The 21798-nt window shown below is 50.8% G+C and overlaps 1 protein-coding gene and 2 long non-coding RNA genes across 6 annotated transcripts in view; 2 read left to right on the plus strand and 1 right to left on the minus strand.

The window, feature by feature from the left end:
- The first annotated feature begins 843 nt into the window (after window positions 1-843).
- Window positions 844-13934, plus strand: LOC121097984. Its single transcript, XR_005831139.1, has 3 exons — window positions 844-4235; window positions 4386-4712; window positions 11495-13934. It is a non-coding gene; the product is annotated as an uncharacterized LOC121097984 (long non-coding RNA).
- PLEKHF1 (pleckstrin homology and FYVE domain containing 1) lies at window positions 6708-14236 on the minus strand. Its single transcript, XM_040615475.1, has 2 exons — window positions 14170-14236; window positions 6708-9008 (listed from the first exon to the last, which is right to left on the minus strand). The coding sequence occupies exon 2, from the start codon at window positions 8994-8996 to the stop codon at window positions 8175-8177; it is 822 nt and encodes a 273-aa protein (XP_040471409.1). The 5' UTR covers window positions 8997-9008; window positions 14170-14236; the 3' UTR covers window positions 6708-8174.
- A 4359-nt stretch (window positions 14237-18595) lies between these two features.
- Window positions 18596-21798, plus strand: part of LOC121097776 — a 45183-nt gene continuing 41980 nt past the window's right edge. For all 4 annotated transcript variants that reach the window (XR_005831075.1, XR_005831076.1, XR_005831077.1 and 1 more), the window contains exon 1: window positions 18596-18694. This is a non-coding gene — a long non-coding RNA (uncharacterized LOC121097776). The remainder of the gene's footprint in view (window positions 18695-21798) is intronic.

Consider the following 21798-nt stretch of genomic DNA (forward strand, 5'->3'; position numbering starts at 1 on the left):
CCGCGACTGAAATATGACGCATGTGCTGCCAAAGCAATCACGTTCTGGAAACAGTGCAGCACGCTTTGTGTTGTACAGAAGGGCTTTCCTGTGACAGGGGAAGACCTGCCTGTTTGCCTTTGTGCCTCTTATCCTGCTCAGGAGTGGAGCCTGCCTCCCTGAATGCTTCCCTGCGTACAAACAAGTGATTAAACAGAAGTAGGAAACCTTCACCTCTCAGTCCATCAGCTGCAGTCAGTTATTTCATGTTCTTAAAATTGCAGTATCAGCTTAAAAATTAAACCAGATGTCTTTATTGCTTGCAACAAGAAGAAAATGTCTCCATGCCACCAGAATCCAAATCACCAGACAGTACTTTTAAAGAAGTGAAGTTCCTTTATTCACACCCACATACAGTGGAAGTTGTATTAAGATATGGTCATGCTATTGCTTTGCTTTGCAGAAGAAAAAGTTGTTTTACAGAGATTGATTACAAGGGTCATATGCTGATTGAAAAGTTCCTCATGTTTCCTTTTTGAATGTTTAAGTGTTCTCACAGAACTAATTTAAAGTTTATATTAAAAAAAAAACCTCCTTCTCTTCCCCTGTTTTGCTGTTCTCCCTGACCCTGCAGCCAGCAGACCCCCAGCTGGCAGAGGTGCCTGTTGTGCAGGGCTGGTTCAGCGGGGGGATGCCCTGCCTGCCGTGCCCTGCGTGGGCAGCTGCCATGTGCCCCCGTCACAGCAGGTGTCCCACTGGCATAGCTGGGTGAGCCAGCTCCAGGAAAACCCTGGAAAATTTTCAGGCTGGAAAAATAAACACGACGGACAAATCCAGGGGAGGGAGGATGGGCAGGGAGGAGAAAGTTCAAGTGCTGCTGGGTGGAAGGCAGAGCTGTACTGGAGGTCATCAGCCTGCTGTGCTTCAGACAGCTGTTAACACCAGGGCTGGCTCTGGAGCTGCCTGTGAAAACTTGTGTCTGGGGAGATGCATTGCTTGTGCTTGGGTAATGACCAGCTCCTCTGCCTGCTTCCAGCGTGGGATCCTTCCCCCATCTCGCACGGGGAAGAGGAGTTGTGACCCTGGGGGCTCCCCCATGCTTCATGGATTGCTCAGATGGTTCTCCAGAGTGGTGAGGGTGCTGAAATGGGAGGCTGTGTGGAGGAGTAACCCGGTTTTTACCAGTCTGTGTCTGACTTGTAAGGTCTAAACCAAGAAATATATCCTTCAGAATCCTTTCTGTGCTGCAGCCATATGCTGGGCTTTGGCTGTTGTATGTCCCTGAGGAGAGAGAGGGAATGTCAGCTGGCAGGAGGGATGCTTGCTTGGTGCCTGCCAGGGTGCTTGCAGCGCTGCTGCTCCAGAAAGGGCTGCTTTGGGGCTCCAGGGGTCTGCTGTGTGGGGCTGCCCTTGCTCGGGGGCTACACCAGCTGCATTACAGACCCTGTTTTTACGAAGGTAACGCCTCTAGCTGCTGTATTACAGGAACAGCAATGCTACTGCTGAAGTCTTGAAACAGTGAAGTGTGACAGTCTCCATTTGTTGTCCTCCCTGGATTAACAGCGTAGCTTTACCAGTGGATTTTGTAGAGCCTCTTGTCGATAAGGCTGTTTCCTTGCAAACAGATGGCTGCAGCGTGTGACGTCCCAAGCGCCTGTTGGGACCCAGCACAGATACAGGGGTTGCTCAGCCTGCTGGCCTGCGGGTGTCTCTGCCTTGAATGTGGTACCAGTAGAATGAACAAATGCTTCTGCAGCTGGATACCCAGTGGGACAAGTCCTCCCCTGGGTATGGGACAGGTGTGGCTGACACCAGCCTGTCTCTGTTGAGGTTTGGGGGTAAGGCATCCCCCCTGCAGGAACTGCAGCAGAGGGTTCTGCTGCAAAGGCGCTTGCAGGGGTAACACAGCATCACTCCTCCCTCTGCTCCCCCAGGGCTATTCAGTAAAGTCAGCTGTGTGGGGAGGGTGTGAGGGAGAGCAGCTGGATCCTGCCAAGTCAGTGAAAAACAGCCTCTCCTCGTGGAGGAGACACCGCTGCAAGTGGTGTGGGGGTCCCTCCCGCTGTGGAGAGGATGCTCAGACAGCTCCCCCGCTTCTGCCGCCCGGCCATGGCAGCTGCTCCGGTACCGGTACCGCTGCGGAGCAGGGCTGGGCTGCCAGGGACGTGCAATGGACCTCTGGCCTCGGTGCGCCGCGCACAGCGCAGCTTTGCTGGGCTGCCTGGCTTAGAGGCTGCTCAGAAACAAGTGTTTAGTCAGTAAACAAGGCCATTTTTTGGAAGGAGCGAGAGACTTGGGCTGGTTTGCCTGAAACTTGCTGCTGAGCAAACACCAAGTCAGAGACTCTGACAGAAACCAGGTCTACCTAGCCGTGGCCTGGGCGCTGGTGGCTCTGGTTTGTGGGTTGTTTGCCGGCTCGCACCGCGGCGTCTGGGCCCTTCAAGCCATCTGAGGAGCGTGAGGGGCAGCCCGTGTGTGCCACTCTGCTGGGGACGGGGCTCATCCTGCAGCTCTGGCAGTGTGCGGAGCCAGTGTGCCACGACAGGCTGCCTGGAGCCTCCCCCAGCACCCATGGCCACCCTCCGGGCAGCAGGGCCATGCTCCGAGGCTGTCCCAGGAGAATGGCTACATGGGGGTGGGGGGTGTGTTAGGGAACACGGCTCCTCCTGCGGGCTTCGGCAGGAGGGGGAAAAAAATATGTGAATAAGTCTCAGTGTCACACTTACTTTTGCCTCTGGTGTCTGTGGAAGATGCTTTATATGTGAAACCACCACAGGTCTGGTTTTACCTGATGTGTAACTCGATGAAAACCATGTGTAACATTTTTTTTTACTTGTTGCTCTCTGCTAGAGGAAAAGAGGCCCTGTCTGGCCTTGAGTTCATGCTTTTCCCTTCTCAAATCCATTTTTTTCTAAGGTTCTCAGCAAAACACATTGTGTTTAAGACAAAAAAGGAGAGGCTAGACAAAGCTCAAGCAGGGGCGCAGCGTTCCCTCGCTGCATGGGGCATCGCAGGCAGCGGCATCGCTGCCGACAGTGGATGCTGTGCCCCAGGGTGGTCCCATCGCGCATGAGAGGGCACTGCACAAGAGTGCTTTGCTAAAGCAAACCCCCATACCTCCCCCCCCTCTTCTTTCTCTGCCCTTCCCACAACAGCAGACTGGAGAGGTTGTGTAACTCGCTCTGGGCCATGAACCTCTCTATAAGAGGTTTACGGAAAACCTGCTTACGGTTTATTCGCATTTCTGGGCCTTACTGGAAATGAAGCCAAATGCCAAGTTCAGAGGGAGTCGCTCAGCCTCTGTCAGCACTCACACCGCCTCCCTGCCCGTCTGGCAGCCGCCCTCTTGGGACTGCAGCACCGGCTGCTGCGCCTGGTGGGAGGTTTTATCAACAAATGCGTGGCCAGGAGAGGCTCCTTCCCACACGCGTGTGGCACTGGGGCTTCTCCTGGCTGTGAGGTGCAATATAAAACAGACCTGGCACCCACCCTGGTCCGGTGCTTTACAACGTGGTGTACAGCCTGTGCTTCCCTGGAGTGCAGTGCTCCTCCCCTGGCGCTCTGGAGAACATCTCCAGTGCTCGGCTCTTGGCCAAGGGTTTCTTGGAGATGTTTTACCATACTGTGTCCACCATGGAAGTGACAGTAGCTTAACATCTTCCTGCCGACACGTTTCTTAAAGATCCATGGCCTAGAGCAGAAAGAGTCAGAAACAGAAGCCTGTATTTTTCATTGGAGATGCATCATTTTAGAGCTCAGCAGTAGTTGGGACTATCTGTGCTCCTCGATTCCTCCTGCTAACCAAAAATCCCAGGCTGAGGAATACGAGGAACTGCGCTGCAGCGGTAGTGAGTCAGGAGAGGCCGTGGGCTGTGACAGAGCCAGAGCTGCTTGGATAGGAACTCAGTGTTTGAGTAACTGGGAGCAACTTTCTGCCTGAGAAGCTGGCTGGCTTCACCCTGCTGCCTCCAATGGCTTGTGAACTGCTGAGTCAGCTGTTCTGGAGCTGGTGGTATGCCTCGGGACAGCGGGGCACACAGGTCTCATTGAACATCTTTGATCCTTTCTTTTCAGTTCATTCACATAGCAAATCTCCCCGTTACCTCTCCTTCAGCTTTTGTGACTGGCTGCTCCAGCAGCGCCATCCTCTTCCCCACCTTCCTACGGACTTTGGGGAGCAGGAGAGGATTGCCTCGCTGCATGGCCGTGAGTGCTTTCCTGCCTCTTTGCTGGAGAATCCCCACCAGTTTCCGCAGGTCTGATGCTAACATTCAGGTTTTGCTTTCTGCGTTCAGCACACTAGTGTTCTGACTCCTGAGAGCTACAGGGACTGTCCCCTGGCTCTTGCGTGCCCAGCAGAAAAGGAACCATTTTGCTGAGGGCTAAAATCTCTTGCTTTTTTCTAGAAGTGCCTGGGCTCCAGTTTCTGCCCGAGGGAGCAGACGGAGCATTTTCCAGCCAGCCGGATTCCCTGAACCAGCGCACCCCGGGGTCAGGCAGTGCCGTGGCTGGCGTGCGGTGGGGACAGCTGCTCGGAGCTGTGCCCTGCAGGCTGGGGCCGAGCAGGGAACCCCATCTGGCAACGGATCCCCACATACCGTCTTTGGGAGCCTTTCAAGAGGAGGATGTGACCCCACAACATCCCCAGCCTCCAGATGGTTTTCCAAAGGGAGCATTCAAGCTGCTGCTCTTCCAACTAGTTGCATGGGTTTGAGAACTTTAATGAATCCCAGGTAAGGCATTTATTTAGCTCAAAAAAACCCACCCACTCCCCCCCCCCCCCCCCCCCCCCCCTCAAAGCATGAGGAAATGCCCCATTAATGCACTGCAGATAGATAGAATCAGGCGAGAAAACTCCAGGCTGGACTGTAACGGCACAGCCCATGATGTATAACCCATGTGTTGAGCAGGACAGCAGCCAGCAGCCCCAGGCTCTCCTCCCAGCCCGAGCTCCCCAGCTTGGCTAACAAAACTGCAGGAAGGGGGGGAGAGGCTTTGTTTCAATTTCCTCACGTTTTCCTGGGCAGGCTCCATTTACTATATGCATTAACAGTTAAAAGAGTCACTAGGTTACGTGGGGCTTCCATGTGAAACGTCTTCTGGAAGCCGTGGCAGCCCCAGCCTTGGCGGGTGTCCCCCCCCAGCGCTGCTGGAAGCCGTGGCAGCCCCAGCCTTGGCGGGTGTCCCCCCCAGTGCTGCTGGAAGCCGTGGCAGCCCCAGCCTTGGCGGGTGTCCCCCCCAGCGCTGCTGGAAGCCGTGGCAGCCCCAGCCTTGGCGGGTGTCCCCCCCCCCAGCGCTGCTGGAAGCCGTGGCAGCCCCAGCCTTGGCGGGTGTCCCCCCCCCCAGCGCTGCTGGAAGCCATGGCAGCCCCAGCCTTGGCGGGTGTCCCCCCCCAGCGCTGCTGGAAGCCGTGGCAGCCCCAGCCTTGGCGGGTGTCCCCCCCAGCGCTGCTGGAAGCCGTGGCAGCCCCAGCCTTGGCGGGTGTCCCCCCCCCAGTGCTGCTGGAAGCCGTGGCAGCCCCAGCCTTGGCGGGTGTCCCCCCCCAGCGCTGCCTGCACGGCTGCAGAGCAGGGAGCACCACAGGCTGCGGGGGGGGGACGCACGGGGAGGGGGCTCGGGAGCACACGCAGGGCAGCGTGCATGTGAGAAGCCTCTGGAAGCACAAGTGCTCACGTGCACCTCTTCAGCTCCACACCACCACACTTCAGAACAGCAGTGTGTGTTTGTGATGTGAGGGGCCCTTATTCAGTTACTCAGTGTTGCAGCTTTTCCACCCTTGACTCTTCTCCATCCCCACCTCCTGCAAGGAATAGGGACACACCAGCTGCTGGAAAGTGCGCGTGTTTCCCAAAAGACCATCAACTACAGCATGCACAGCAAAAAGGGGATGGGTTGTTTTTGGTGGAGCTTGCCTGTTTGTTTTTTTGTAGGTGGTTTTTTTTTTTTTTCCTGCTGTGAAGAAGAAAAGCTCTTGCTCAACAAGACAGCATTTGTTAGAGACGTGCCTGTCCTTCATTAGTGGATAAAAACAGTTCATAGTTCTTTTGGGGCTGATAATAGTAAGAACTTTGGACAGATAAGATAAAGAAAAGATGAAGTCTAAGAGAACTGAGGAGTAGGTTCAAAACTGAAGTAAGTTTCTGGAGCCAGTTACTAGGAAGAAACTGGGAGTTCTGCCTCAGGAGCAGGGAACTGGAACGTCAGCTATGGATGTGGATTCAGTGGCTGGGCTATTTTTGGCTTGTGAACCACTCCAACAGTTGTTTATTTTTAAGGTCATTTTCTGCTTGCATAGCATGTACACCCTTCTGGTGGGTGGGAGGCATTGTAAAAACAATCACTGCTGTGCAGAGTTATGAACTAAGCTTGGGGAGGGATGGAAAAAACAGAACCTGGTGTACTTACTGCTTTAAAACCCAACAACATCTGCTTAGGTCATAGGGTTTGTTGACCCACTCCAAGTTGTGTCCCCACCGGAAAAATACCATTTCAATTAATACAGACTACTGCAAGGGATTGCAAAAGACTTGGGAAAACTTGGTCAGATGACAACATGGTATAAATAGAAAGGAAGCATCAGATCTGGCAATTATTTTTCACCCCCGCTTACCTTCAAGGAGTAAACAGAAACTCAGACCGTTCACCCCACGGCTGAGGAGTCAGAACTCACGCTGGCCGGCCGGGCCTGAATCCCAGCTCTTGTTAAATAACAACACGCTTTATTGTCCTATTTTCCTGGCTTCTTCCTGTTGGCCATATCTTTATTCACACAGTCAAGTGATACAAATTCATTGGAACAGTGGCAGTTTACAAAAGACAGTAAGAATGATTACTTTGAAATTTAAAAAAAAACAAAGTTCGGCTATCTGGCAGGCAATGCACTGTTCGGAACAGGTAAGGAAAGAGTTTATAACATCGGCAGTGTACTCCCAGCCATGTTCCTTTTCCAGAGCATAAAATATACAATATAAAAATATACTAAAATTAATAATGGAGTCTGTAGAAATGTCTGCCGCAAAACAATTGCTGTTGTCTCATTTTCAGTATATTTACTCCCACGCTATATGACAATAGAATACTTGAATAAACATGGTTTATTTCTAACTTAATTTGAACTTTAAAGTTGATCTCAAGTTAACTGGAAAGTCCTGGGCTCCAACCTTGGAAGTACATAAAGGACCTTAACTTTGGATTTGCGAGACTGATAGACCTGAGATGAGCCCGCAAGAGAGCATTCAATGCCTCGGGCTCCTGCTCGGGAGGGAAGAAGTGGAAGTGCTGTACTTCATAGGATCTTTATTTGGGGTGTTTTCCTGGATTTCAAGACTTTTAACAAGTCTTCCCTGGGCTGTCTTTTTACCTAATAAGCCTGAGTTCGTCAAGTTGCTGGTAATCTGGTGGAACTGCCTGTTTTTGAGATCTGGGGCTCTGCACTTAGTTGAGTCAACTGTGAGAAGTCTCTCCCTCCTTATCTCACCCCTCTGCGTAATTTCACCTGTCCCTTTCCCTTCTCCTCCCTCCTGGCCCTGTACCACCCCAACAGCCCCTTTCCATGCGAGAGCTGGATGCTCCAGTGCTTTGCTAAGGCTGCTCACACCAAGCCTCGTACAAGCTCCCTGCATTCAGAGCACGATTCCCGTAGTGTTTCCAAAGTTGAGAGATGCAGGTGTGGACACAGAAGCCTGTTGACCTTACCATGCAGGGGTGAGTGGCTGTCCCCTCAGGCTGGCACGCTTGCAATGACAATCTCTGACGTATGTGCTATGCTTATGGGAAACAGCATCCAGAGTGCTCCTTGCCATATCAGGAACACCCTGCTAGCAGGCAAGCGTGCTTAACTCCAGGATTTCTTGCTCCTTTTTTCTCCCAAGAGCCGATCTCAAAGTATTTGAGAAAAGAAGTTATTATTGTTCTGTTCTTGCAGCCAGGAAGACTTAAGGCACTGAAGGGTGAGCTCATTTGGCCAAGGCCGACCCGCAGGTCTCCGCCCCAGTCCGTGCTTGTCACTGTGCTATTGCTTTCTGCACTCGTGTTGTGTGATACGTGTTTTTAGAGGGGCAACCCCATCCCTGCTCCCCATTCAGACACCACACACAGGGGCCAAGATCCACCTTCCTAGGCACATCCAGACAGACAAGCACTGCAGGCCAGAGGCTGGGTTCCCAGTGTCTCAATGCCACTGACTCCCAAGGAGGTCAGCTATGGAAAGATGACCAGGATACTTCTGAGGTATAAAAATCTGTGTCTGCTGGCCACTGGTCAGCTTTGTCATCATCAGACTTGTCACTGTCATCACCGCTGGAGGGTTCATAGCCTGGGATGGTAGAGCAGATCGGCTCCGGCTGCTTGTGATCTGCCTCTGCCTCCTTCTTCTTTTCTGCCAGCAGCTGCCTGTAGCACAGGTTGCAGACCCGCAGGGGCTTGGGGGACAGCCGGGGCATCAGGAACCTCTGCCTGGAGCAGTCTGCGCAGACGACAAAGCCACACTTGCGGCAGTGGTGCCGTCGGGTGAGCGTGGAGAACTTGGTCTGCGTGCAGCGCATGCAGATGTCCGTCGCCTTGTCTGGGATCCAGGGGGCCGCATGCTCCGTGGACGGCTGCCGGCCCGTCTTTGTCAGCAGGTGCCTGATGCACTCCTCCAGGTGGCTGATCCACTCCTTCCTCTCTGTGAGGGAGGCTGCGGAAACCACGAAGGACTTCTTGGAGGTTTTAATCATCCAACGGTTCTTCATCTGCAAGGTGTCTGGCAGCGTCTCCAAAGTGACATCTTCAAGGGGAATAATGTGCTGGGAATTGTACTTCCTTTTGTTGATGACGATGCTGCCGTAGACGAGGATGTCGTTGAAAAGGAAGAATATGCGAGGCTTCGGTTTCTTGCGGCATTCTTTGGTTAAAATCCCTTCTCCTAGAAGGACCCTTCCTGGCACGGCTAAGGGCTGTCCAGAAGCCCCAAAGCAGTTTTCCACAGCAGCAATGCGCTGGCTGTTGATCTCAGTGTTTGCAAGATGGTCCACCATCTCCAGCTTGCTCTGAAGAGAGGAAAATAAAGAGGGAAGTGGTGAAGCTGCAAACGTTTGCCCCAGGGTGAGGCTGAGTAGCAAACATATGCAGAGGTGAAATATTCCTAACGCAACCTGAGGTTCCAAGTAATCTCCTTACAACTCCTCACTTTAGTCTGTTACCTTTCTAAATTAGATTTTCAGAATTTCTGACTCAACTTTGCAACAGCCTGGTCTATACTCAGATAGTTCAGTTTGCAGCAGTGGAAGCCCCTGAAGGCAGAGACAGCTCTTCCATTACAGATGTGCTCTTTACCAGGATGACTGTGTGCCCACAGCAAAGGAAGCTGGTTAGTCTGAACCTGCTTTTATGCAGGTGTAAGTACGTGCTCAGCAGTTACCACTGTGACAGCTGAAGGGTACCAGGACGCCTGTTGTCTATCCCCCTTGGTGCTGGGAGCTAACTGATGCTGGGCTGGATGCAGGCTCAGGGAGGAGACCTGTGGTCTTGGGAGCAAGCCTCCTGTTTCTGACTGCACACCTGCTTTCTTGAGGATTACAGACACATGCACCCCGCAACGTCATTTTCGACCAGAGCCGAGGCAGGAACAAAACGAAGCAATAGCACTTGTTCCCGCTCATCCTCCCTGTGTAACAAAAAAGAGGGGGGAAGAAAAGATAGAAGCACTCGCTATGTGAGTAAACCCACAAAAGCCAAGCCCCTCCTCCATTACCCCAGTTATGCTGGGGCTGCCAGCGCTTCCAGTTAGAAGACACATCATTCTGAAAACAGTCTAATCTCTGCTGAAAGGGAGGCAGAGGGCAGCAGGCTCATCACTCCCCACCCCTCCATGTCCTCCTCCCTCACACAATCTGGGGTTTCGATAGTCTGTTGCCTTAGGTTTAACAGAAAAACCTAGGTAAGGGTAACCGAAGCAAAAGCGAATGTTTGCTGTTGGTGGTTTGCCGTACGGGAAGCACTCTGTGCTGCAAGCTCAATTTTTCGCTGCACCTAGCCCCTCCGGTGCCGGAGGGTGCTGCCCCGAGGCCGTCCGGCCACGGGAACGTGAGTCATTTCCTCCTCCAGCACCAAGGTAGCTCAGCCATCACGAGGCGGCTCCAAGATCACAGGGATGTGTGTCGCCCTGGTTGCTGTTAGTGGTTCATTGAATCACTAAGGCAGAGCCGCTCCCCACCATCTCCCCGGTCCTCCTTGTCCAGAGTGTGCCTGTAGCCATGGAGGCTGGAAGGGAAAGGGAAGAGGAGAAGGGCAACACGTCTGCTCCTGTGTGTTTGGGACAATGACGATTTACAGTCTTCCCTTGCCCTTCACCCCAAATCACCCCTTCGGTATGCCAGAAGGGAAACCACAGAGCTGAAGTTCAAGGCTGCTGCCTGCCGTTTACCTCTTGCCTGGGCTATCTGGCAGATGTACCGGTCAGTTCCTCTGAGGTCCCAGAATTTTCTGTTCTACAGCCGGCAGGGTACAGAGGCACAAAGCTAAGGTGCAGGTTTAGCCCCAGGAGACCTCAATGAAGCGACCTACCCTGCAGAAGTAGCTTTCACAGAGAAGCATCGAGTGGCCAGTGCTCCTGAAAAGCTGGCTTCTTCAGGGTCCCCCTTGAGCTAGAGGGAGGGTCCCAAGACCTCCAGCTTCCTTCTGGAAGGATGTCTATCTTCAGGGCCTCAAAGCACCAGCATGGATTTAATGAAATGGGACAATGTTAAGCGTATCCATGCACATGTGTGTTCTCCAGCGTGAAGGGCAAGTTACAATTAACTGCCACGCTCCGGGCGGGGGGAATCCAGGGGCCTGACAGCAGCACCAGCAGCTGAAATAATTAACGCCCCAATCAACCTACCATTTTGATACAGGCATGCAGAAGCCGTGCAAAGGGATTTACCACTGGCCATCAGGAAAGGAGAAAGGCTCCATTCCCCTCCTTGATCTGTCAGCCCGGGTGGACCCGTGCATGGAAGGGAACTGCTCTGCTGCAGGACATTCATTCAAATCTATTCTCAATTACAACAGTGCAGCACAGGTTTTTTTTCTCTGTCCCTCTTAAATACACAAATTAGGCTGAAGAACAAACAGGCAGGGCAAACTAGGGTCCACAACTGAACACCACACTCCCTGACTATGAATACCCAGAGTCTCACCTATCCTGGGATGTGGTCTCTCAGGGTTTTCTACAAACAAATGCTTGGATGCAGAGCTTTTGAGTGAAAGAGCAAGATGGGCACACAAAATAAAGGGGAAAAAAAAAATCCCTGAAATTACAGCTTGGGAAGTTTGGTGTGGAAAGACTATGAATGCAACAAAATACTGTCAAGAATTTTTGGCACCAGCAACACCAAATGGGATAAACCAAAGCAGTTAATCCTGCTCCCACTAGTTTCCTGTTTCTGGGTTATGGAGCTCCAGCTTTTAGCCTGCTTCTTTTAGTTTTATGTATTTTAGAAGCACGGTCCAACCTCTCAAGCATGTACGGTACTTGACATGACTCTATTTCTAGGGTTCTCTGTGTACTGGCTCCCAGTGGAAATGAAAACGTTCCGTCAGATATGAGACCATGCCTGCAAAGAGCCAGGAAACATAAGCTCATTTGCAGCGAGGAGTGCAAGCCCTGCTGCCATGAAAGCTTTAGCTGTTGCACTGGTTCGGGCCCCTGCATAGGCCAGAAAGCTCTTGGACCTGCCGTGTGGAGCAAAGGGAGAAGGGGCTGCACAGGGGCTGGATACAACCCCGCAATGTGAAAGAAATGAAAGTGAGCTGTCACGACGCATCACACTTCCACCTGCACGGCATGTCCTTATTCCTCCACCCTCTGGTTTGCTACCTAGCTAAAATGTCACAAATTAACCAAAAGCTAACTGTTCTGGGAAAAATCTTCCCTGCTAAGACTAAAAGTATCAGCTGCTGCTCTAGTCCAGGGTATTTCCCAAAGGAGTCTTCCCAGAGAAGCAAAAGCGAGCAGTTTTCTTCCACCTCTCTCCCCTCAGGCACAAATGATTGGAGAGCTGCACATACATATACCAAGCAGTAAAAAAAATAGGAGGGGTGTGATTCACATCACCTACCCTTGGACTTGGACAACTAACTCTACACGATCCCTTTAACAGCCACCTGCCGAGGGTGACTCACCTCATCCCACCACGCACAGGATCAATCCTGCCCCAAGTCTTAGTGCTCAGCTGCAGTGCCCACATACAAGCCAATTTCACATTAATATCGTGACTCACTGCAAATAATACTCTGTTTGGCTTTCAGATGGAAGTATTATGTGAATGTGGTAAAGACAGATACCTGCTGGGAGGTGAGAGTCTCTCCCTTTGGCACAACAGTGTCGAGAGATAAAAATGAGGATATAAATTGTAATCTATTTTATTCATTACAGTAAATATTTTGTTCGTGTTTGTTCTGCCAGGTCAGCAGGGTCACGGGGCCTATTACCAAGTGATACACATGCACGTGCGCCACGTGCAGCAGAAGCTTGCACAGCTGAAACGAGGGTGGGAAGGATGGATGTCCTTTATGGGCGTGCTACTTTCCACAGGAGTTTTTGGCATGGCAGAGTTTGGGGTTGTTTTTTTCATCTAGATCTGTTGGTTCTGCATGTGATCAATACTATGCAGTGAATCTATAACTCAGCGAATATAACTGATATTCACAGGGAAAAATATGCTGTTTGGCACTCCACTCCAGCAGTAAGCAAGCCACGTCTTTTAACAATGAGCACTTGTTCACTTGTGATTATAAACAGCCATGTTGATGCATGCCAGCAGAGCATTTCAACTTAAGCTCCTGGGTCAGCGAGTCTGGGGTATGTTTTTCAGGTCTGTGTGTACCTAAGGCTTAGGCATAGCAATGCAGTGAGCTGTTCTACCCGATTCTTCCATTCTTGCTGTCAAACAGAATTGACGGTCTCGGTATCCATTGCATACCTAATGCATAGCAGATGCAAGGGATGGTCCTCGAGTACTGGCACACTGAGATCTGACTGCTGAGGGCCACCAGCAGAAAATGCCCTGAGCCTCGTCCCTCTCTAGCTCTCCCTTACTCCCTCCTTCTGCTTTGCTCAGCTTGAGAAGCCTCTCCTGGAGTTAGGGCTGGCGTAAGCTCTTCCTCACCAAGCACGGTAAGCAGGATGCAGCCACCTTTTTGCCAGAGCAGGCATTTGGAACAACGCAGTTCCTCTCTTTTTGCTGCCGGAGGGGATTTCGGCTTGCCTGTCCCTCTTTCCCAGCCGTGTTGTAACTGCTGGGCCACCACAGCAAGGGGGGCAGGCTCTGGCACCCGCTTCCAGCTGCGCTCACGAGGAACCCGGCTCGGCACAAGGACTTTTTGGGACAGACTGTCACATCGGGCCTTTGATTGAGAAATGCCACCAGTCCTGGCGGGATACGGGCTAACCAAGCTACTGAGCTTCTTGCCACTGTCGCTCTGGTTGCCCTGGGCTTCTGGCACGTACGGCCAGAGCAAGGGGCCCGCTGAGCGGCGGCGATGGCGAGCACGGGCTGATGCTACCAAGCCCGGGCCACCGCTCTTGCACGTGCCCCCGGGCGCAGGCATCCCAGCGGCTTTGCAGGGAACGAAGGAAAACCCGAAACTCCGGGAGGAGCCTCCCCGCTGCTTCGGCGCTGCTCTCCGTCCTCGCACGGGGCCGCGGGCAGGGCCGGGCCCCCCGGCAGCCCCCGCCGCGGCAGCCGCACCGGCGGGGCTGGCCCCGCAGCCCGTGCTCGGGCCGTGACAAACTGCACCGGCGGGACGGCCGGGCACGGCGGGAGGAGGCGGGTTCCCGGTCCCCTCACGTGCCTTTCAGAGCTGTACGGCCCGGGGGGGTCCTCCTGCCGCCGGACCGGCTTCGGTGCGCGGTCAGGGTCGGTCAGTAACGGGGCTCCCCCAAACCCCCGCTTCCCCCGTCCCGCCGGCCGGCGCAGCAGCCGGGTAAGCGCTGCTCGGCCGCCCCCGGAGCGGGACACCCCACGCGTGGCGGGGCACCCCCAGGCGGGCGTAGGTCCCGCACGGCCGGGCCCTCCCGGCGGCGAGCACGGCCCCCCCCCGTCCCACGGCAGGCGGAGACGGCTCCCCTCCCGCTGCACCGGCCCGGCGGCGGAACCCCCCGACCCTTCCGGAACTCTTCCTTGCCGCAGAAGGCTCGCCCGCCCCGCCGAACCCGCGGCCCCGTACCTCCGCGGCAGGACCCCGGCCGCCTCTGGCGAGCGCTCCCCTCCCGCCCCGCGCCGGGCGGCTCCGCTCCGCCACCGGGCCGGGCTGTGGCCACGCCCACCCCGCGCCCGCCGGCCAATGGGCGCAGCTCGGCTCTGCGCGCCGCGGGGCTCTGGCTGGGCGGCGGCCAATGGCGGAGCGGGGCAGGCGGCGGCGGGCGGGGTGCCGCTAGGGGGCGTCCGAGGACGGGCTCCCCGCTGAGGGGCGGACGGGCAGCCCTCGCTGCCCCCCGCTGTCCCCCGCTGCCCGGGTTGCCTGGCGGCGCCCTCGGCCCTCCGCGGCGGCGGCGGCGGCGGACCGGGGCCTTCGGGCCTCTCCGCCTCAGTGCTGGGGCTTTGCCCCCCGGGGGTACTCCGGTGTGTGGCTGCTTGTGCCGCGGGCCCCGAGCGCCCCTCCGGAGGGCGGAGGCCTTAGGCGCCCCTCAGCGGGTGCCCGGGCTGGAGGCGCGGCTGGGCCCAGCTGCCGCCTGGCCTGGCGCTGTAACACAACCCCCGGCTGCCCGCGCTGATCTATAATTCAGGCGCTTACTCACTTCCTGTAATAGCTTTTCTATTTTTAATGGGAACTGATGGACCTGTCAAAGTATTAGAAATGTTTCTTTTCTCCAGGTTTTCGTTTTCTTTGGTAATAATAAGGTGGGCTGGGAAGCTCGTGGTGAACCTTAGCGCTGACGTGCTTAGGCCGTCACGAGAATTTCTTTCCACAAGACCTTATCCCTCGTACTGCGTATTTGTGTGGGATGGGTGGACGAGTTCAGGTGGCTCCCTGGCAGGGTACAGGGAGGGTTGTGGGAAGGCTGTGGGTTGCCAACGGGCTTGTGAAAACCCGGGAGAAGAGAGCGCGCTGCAGAGGGCAGGCAGCTGGCCTGAGCAGGGCTATTGCTGGGGCCTCAGTGTGGGGCCTTTCCTGGCCTTAAGGGAGAACAGGGCTGAGCTGTTGGCAGGAGTGGGGGCAGAGCCCTTCCAGACCAGTTCTCGCAACTGGGAGCTGGTTTGGGTTGAGCCCGGACACCAGCCATCTCCATCCGGGCTGCCTTGTGAGCAGCATTCTGCATCTGGGGAGTTCTGCCCAGCTTAGAAATTAATCCTTGGCAAAATGTTAGGTTTATTTCTTTTTTTTTCACATAAAGCTATCTGTAAATATTCAAAGTGCTGAACTAAATATGTCAGAGTTTGTCTTAGCTGCCAGAATAATTCAGATCTAACCAGCGCTAGATTATTACTCTTAAACTGTTTTTTCCCCCTCTGCTAGTCTGAGTTTGCTTTCATCTTATCCTAATCATAGTCTTTATCACTGAAATGTAGTACTTTGATTTATTTTTCTTGTTGTTTCTCAGTATGCTCATTTGGGCAATAATCGTTACAAGTTGGCCAAATGTTGCATTGTGTTAGCCAAACAGCCTGAGATGTGAAGGTTGTTTCCAATTTCTCTAGTCAGAAGTAGAGGTGTGTTCAGGCAACTGCTGCATGAGGCAAGGGAAGCCTCGAGGTACAGGCTGAGCGTGCAGTCAGTGTTAAGTCAGTTGCACTTGAGAGCTGACTTTCTGTTGGTATTTTGTTTGTTTTGGAAGCTGTCACATCCTTGTTTGAAGCCCTTACTGAGATACAAACTCAAGAGTTTAACCAGTAATCTTAGGAGCTATTTCATAGGCAGGGTCAGAAGCTCTTTTTTTCCTGGCTGTTAAAGTGAAACATTTGTGGGACCGCTTGAAAAAGCTGCAGCCCAAATTGCCAGCTTTTCATGAGACTGGAGCAAGGTAAAGAGACTTTATCTGATCTATTGCCTCTGGTGTTTTCTCCAAAACCACTTGTTTCTCAGTAGCAGAAATATCTTGCCCAACTGGGATGCAATAATTTCAAAGCAAGTAAAGGAAACTGCAGCTGCTCAGCTGAGTCAGCCAAAGGTAAGCTCTGCAGGGGAGAAAATGGCTTTTTATTATCTTCTAGTGGCAAAATTACTACAACAGCCTGCAGGAAAAGATTAGATTATAATAGTAACAAAAACATCTGTTAAATTCTGAGCTCAGTGTATGTTTAATGGATGTTTTTCTAGAAAAAACACCAAAACAACAGAAAAAAAAAAAAAAACCCACCAAAAAAACAGGCAATTGATAGAATTATTTTGAATAAAACTCGAGATTCAGTTTGGGATGTTAGGAACCCACCACGATAGACAGTGGTTTTAACTAATTGGCTACATGGAGCATTTCATCAGTGGATGAGACAGCTTTTAGCTATGGAGATTTTATTGAACTGAGCTTGGAATACTCCTGTTCTTTAATGAGTGAGTAAGTCAACATGTGTTCATTTTACGGGTTACTTGTAAGCATGAATAACCTCTGTCCTATACTCAGTGAGAGTGCAGTGTGCATGGAGGGATGAATGTTTGTTTGATCTGGCTCCTGGTGGATTTAGCTAATCAGCCAATTTTAGAAATGTATGAATTGCTGTGATTGATTTGTGTCTCTGAAGCCCTACCAGCATCATTTGCGTGCTTTAAAAATGAGGTGCTTCCAAGTCTGATGGTGCAGAAATCAGAGTCCTGCTCAGCTCTGTCAGTACAGACAAACTTCAGAACATGGGTTTCCAAAATATCCCTAGTCCACATGCCTTGAGACTGCTGCCAGACAAACCCGTTTCAGAGGGTTGTTGTGCCCTCGGGGCTTCTCTCAGCCCACTGGGGGAAGTTACCCACTTCTTGAGTTGTTCCTGAGAGCCTGGATGCAAAATGATTCTCAGAGTGATGAAAGTATTCCTGCAAGCAACCTTGAGACCTGCTTGCTCGGCTGCCTTTTGCATAAGGAAGCAATACACGGTCTGTGCTTTTTACAGTGCCGTTGCTGTGCTTTGCACGTGTGCAGCACTTTATGCTAAGGATCTTGAAGTGCAGCATAAATTCTAATAACTGTGAGGGTTTGTACCCTCCTCATGGAGTGTAAAACTGAAACTTGGAGAGTTACATATGGTCATACACCGTTTGATCACTGAAACAGGAATAGTGGGTTGTTTGCTATTGTTTTCAGCAGTCCCAGGCTCTGGCTCAATATGAATCACTCAGGAGGCCGAGGAATGTCCCCCAGAGCTCCTGACTCACAGCCCCGTGTGTCTCACCACAGGGTCACGTCCCGGCTCAGAAATCTCTGTAATTGTTACAAAAGCCGTGGAACATAAGGAGCACAAACCCACTCACACTTGGAGATTCTAAAGTTGCGATTTTGCATCATAAGAGCCTTTATGTTTGCTGTGCCTTGCCCTTACCTGCTCAGATTTTCAGCCCTTTGTCACATACATGCAGTGTTGTGCATGGCCTTTGAGTTGGAACTGAAGTCTTGAACAACCAATAATGACCAAGCAGGTAAACGGCAGAGGCTACATTTAAATGCTGTGTATAAATATGTAATTAAATATCTGCTCTTGGTTGGGTTCTAGGAGGAGGAAAGAAGGGGGTGTGTTCTCCCCAGTAAAAAAGACACATGATAGTCAGCACTATGAGAGGGGTTTGCAACCCCTGTTATCTTTAAGTTGTATACTGGTGTTTGTGTTAAGCTTTGGCAGTTGTCTGTGGATCTTAGTGCTGTGAAGGCATAAGGTATTTTGCTTTTTCCTTCTTAATTTTCAGTGATAAATAGCAGTGGTGAAACATACAGTGGGAGAGAGGAATGCTAGGGGTTTCCCTGCTAAGCCAATTTCAGTTTTAATAGCTTGTTCTCTTCACAGTGGTCTGTAACTGTAATCACAGAAGTGGTTAGAAGATCTGATCCAAATCTTGGTAAGAGTTTTAATTTCTGTTTTGGATCAGCATGTCATATGTGGTTCCATTCATATCTCCCTTCTTAACTCTAAAATACTCTGTGTGTTTTATCACTGAAGTGTTCTTTGACATTGGTGTGTACCATTTTGCATGATGGAGTATATTGTGAGCAGGAGACGTGATAAAACTTGAAACTTAAAACCATGAACAGACCATGATTTATGATTTATGCTCATGGGGTGAAGCAGAGAGTGTGTGGGAGAACGGTGGATGTCAGGAGGGCACACTGGACCTCTGGCACTGGGCATGGGAAGCTGCTGCTGCCAGGACTGTGGGTGTGCCTTGCCTTGTGGTGCAGAAGCACCCTCGCCATCCCACGCTGGCAGCCCTTTCCCTGCCTCCCAGAGCACCAATGCCCATGTGCCCTGTGACAGCTCTGTGGCTTCTCCTGTGTGGGCTGTTGGGTTGAAGGTAGCAAGGGCATTTTGTAGCTGAAAATCGAGCAGGTTCAAGCAAGGAAGGAGTTGCATTGGTTCAGTGAGAAAGGTTGTTTCTTTTTTTTTTAGTGCAGGTTACCTAGTCTCATTTTTTTCACATGTCACTAACCCATGCTTTCTTTAATCCTTAACAGCATAAACTTCGTGTTCGTTTTCTGAGTGGATTGATCAAGTGGGTCAATTGGCATGATTCTCCAGGTTGCACCCAAGAACTGTCCAGCACAGGGACATACAACAGGGTAAGTTCAGAAGTCTGCTCTCTTCAGAGGGGTGGGATGGGTGAATATGCACTGACAAACAAGCAGTAGGATTGGCAGGCTGCCAGACCGCTGTTTCTGAGTAGTGTTCCCCAGTAATGGGAGCAGGTTCTAGTCCAAATATGAAAGGGAAGAGCGAGAAAGAGGTGAAGTAACAGGCAATTAATACCAGAACTGTGATAAGGTGCAGGTATTCAGTACAGAGAGAGGTATAATGTTAAAGGAAAAATGTATGAAATTAATGTGGAAAAAGAGATGTGTCTAGAAAAGCTGCTGAAAGCATTTCACAGCATTTTGTGAGAGAGTACTGCACCTTTTGGGCTCAGCCTTCCTTCCAGAATAACACCATTCTGTTCTCTGAACTCTTTTCCTACTACTGCCATTCTATTTAAACAGTGATCTCATATTCAGAGTGTGCTTTTATTGCACAAGATAAATCATGGTGAACAATTAGGTATTTCAAACACTAAACTGAGGTAGATTAGGCATTTCAAATATTGAAGTGGGGAAAAAGCACAGGGAACAAGAGTGTGATAATCATTAGTTAATTTAAAAAGATGTAAATGTGTTCACCTATGATTGACTGAGTAGTCAAAGACACATAAAGAGTTTCATTCATAAACCCTGCTTTGCCCATGGATATAGCTTCTGTTTAAGTGAAGAACATGTTTTGGTCTCTTTCCTTTGGAACTGCTACCCACACTGAGTGTGTGTGTTGCTCAGAAAGGAAATATCATTTCTATGTAAGGGACCCGCGCCTTGCCCCACATCAATGCCTTTTGTGCAGGAAGACATCTGCTGCGATTGCTTGGGGAAGTTTTATGCATTGGGTGTATAGTGCAGAGAGCTCTGTGAAAGGGGAAGGGGGAAAAAAGAAAAAGGAAATCCTTGTCTCCTCTCGTGTTCTTCAAATATAAGGGAAAACAGGAAGGTGGTATGGTTTTTCTCAAGGTGTTCTGCTGATATCCTGGAAACCAAAAGAGCATACCTCAGCTTGGCTGGGATCTCCATCCATTGGCATGCTGGATCTTTAAATGGAGAGGTGCTGAGCTGAAGGAGGAACCATGAGGAACTCTTACTAGATAGAAGAGGTTTATTGGCCTTTAGAGAGTGTATTGCTGCCTGGGCTGTGCAGGGTATGAGATGTGACACAGGCGAGGATGCAGAGGATGTGTAAAGGATCACACCTTAATTTGTGAAGTGTAAAAATTATTGCCTGCTCGAGAAACCAGACAGCATTTGTGTAATAGGAGGTGTGTGGTGGGCTATTGAGGGACATCTGAAGGAGCTGAGCATTCTCCTCCGTACTTCAGCTCAGGCTGTGCAAAAATTGTCCACGTGTGTGTGCTACCATCCTGCCTTTCTGGGAGTAGAAGGGACCTGCAAGAGTTAACTATTTCCTGAGATTTCTCTCTTACTGGTATACTGAAATATGCAGGAAGCTTTGTTTTTGGGTGGGTTTTTTTCCTGATTTTTTTTTCCTTTTTTTTCTTTTCTCAGAAGGAAATATTTGTTCTCTAACCTGAATCCTGAAGAGCGGTTGAGGGGAGGCAGGGGAAGGCACCGCAGTTTGGCTCTGTACCATTGGTGCTGTTTGAATTAATTAGCTTGGGAGCCCCCCCAAATGCCTCGGGCCGTGTACCTCCTCATGCACGCAACTTGGGAGGATCTCTTACCGCTGCTGCATGCATTAGCCTTCATTAATACAATTAGCATCGTAGTGATTAGGATTCATTATTCCCTACAAAAAGATAAAGCCAGTAACTTATATCTCAAAACCAAATTCCTCAGCATCTTGTCTTGGGATTGCTTTATTTTGGAGTTGTTTGCTCTTTATATCTTTCCATCTCCTAGAAAAAAGAAAGCCACTTAATTGTAAAACTGTTTGGGTCAAAGAAATGCACTGAGATGATCTTTCACGCATGCTAAATAGGTGAATTGATCTATGGGACCCACATAGCTCAGACAGCCACTGAACAGTCGAAACTGTGAACTTCATCTTCTTCAAGCACAAAAGCTACTTAGTTTCCCCATGTTGAAGACTTTTTATAATAGCAATAAGACAACTCTAGAGAGAACCATCTAATATTAACTCCAGGGAGTAATCATCTAATCACAATCTGGGGGTGATTTGAAGCACTCATCTGGACCAAATGCCTCACAACACCCCAGGAGTGGTTTTATTGCATGATAGCAGTACCCCATTGAGCCTTATTGCTTAATTAAAAACAAATTCCCAAGTAATTTTTTTGCCTTTCCATAAAAACACAGTAGTACATAGCATGTATAAAACATCCATTAAATGATGGTAGATGCAAATTTACATTGTGAGATACAATCCGTTTCTTTACCACTTGGGGTTGAAGTTAAATGTAAAACCATTTCCTGTAATCTGTGCACTGCTGTGTTTAGAGAGGAATAAATATGGGAAAGAGAGGTTCATTGTAGGATGCCTTGTTTTTATTAAGTGATATGTTTGATCTCCTTACAAAGGAATTCAAATTCTCGTCCATCTTGCAGACACAATAGTCAGTCAACAGTGTGGCCTTTTCTGCTTCCTCCTGGAGATTTCCTCAGCTTGTCGTCATTTCAGTGCAGATCTTCAAAAGAAATCCTGTGTTTCTGTCTGGGATTTCCATTTCTCTCTGAGGAGAGAGCATGAACAGTGCAGGTGATATATCTGGGATACATCTAGCATACTATATGAGTGGTGCCTGGGTGTCCTTTATGGGTTTTGTAATCTAATGTGGCTTAAGCCTGGTAGATGCATGGTACAGCCACTTTCGGTGGTTTTGCCACACAGCTGGCCTCTGCCTGCACCAAGTGCATGGCTGAGATCTCTCCACCTGCTGCAGTTTGACTAGGATTGGCTGCTACAGCTGTGGCTGCTCTATGTGGGACCCAGACTGGACGGGAAGGGTATGAAAATCCTTTTTGTCCATGTTGAGGCATGCCTCAGCATCCCAGCCCACAGCTCCCTTACACTTTTACAGAGTGCTTTTGTAGCCCCAAAGTGATTCCCACATGTAGTGCTCACTTGAGGACTTTGAATATTATTCATATGTTACAGGCAAAGGAAGCAAATC

The sequence above is a fragment of the Falco naumanni genome, chromosome 15 (assembly GCF_017639655.2).
Source record: "Falco naumanni isolate bFalNau1 chromosome 15, bFalNau1.pat, whole genome shotgun sequence".
In the NCBI taxonomy this organism is placed as follows: domain Eukaryota; kingdom Metazoa; phylum Chordata; class Aves; order Falconiformes; family Falconidae; genus Falco; species Falco naumanni.

Coding starts and splice junctions, on each gene's coding strand:
- PLEKHF1 (XM_040615475.1), bottom strand. CDS start 8,996: ATGGTGGACCATCTTGCAAACACTGAGATCAACAGCCAGCGCATTGCT.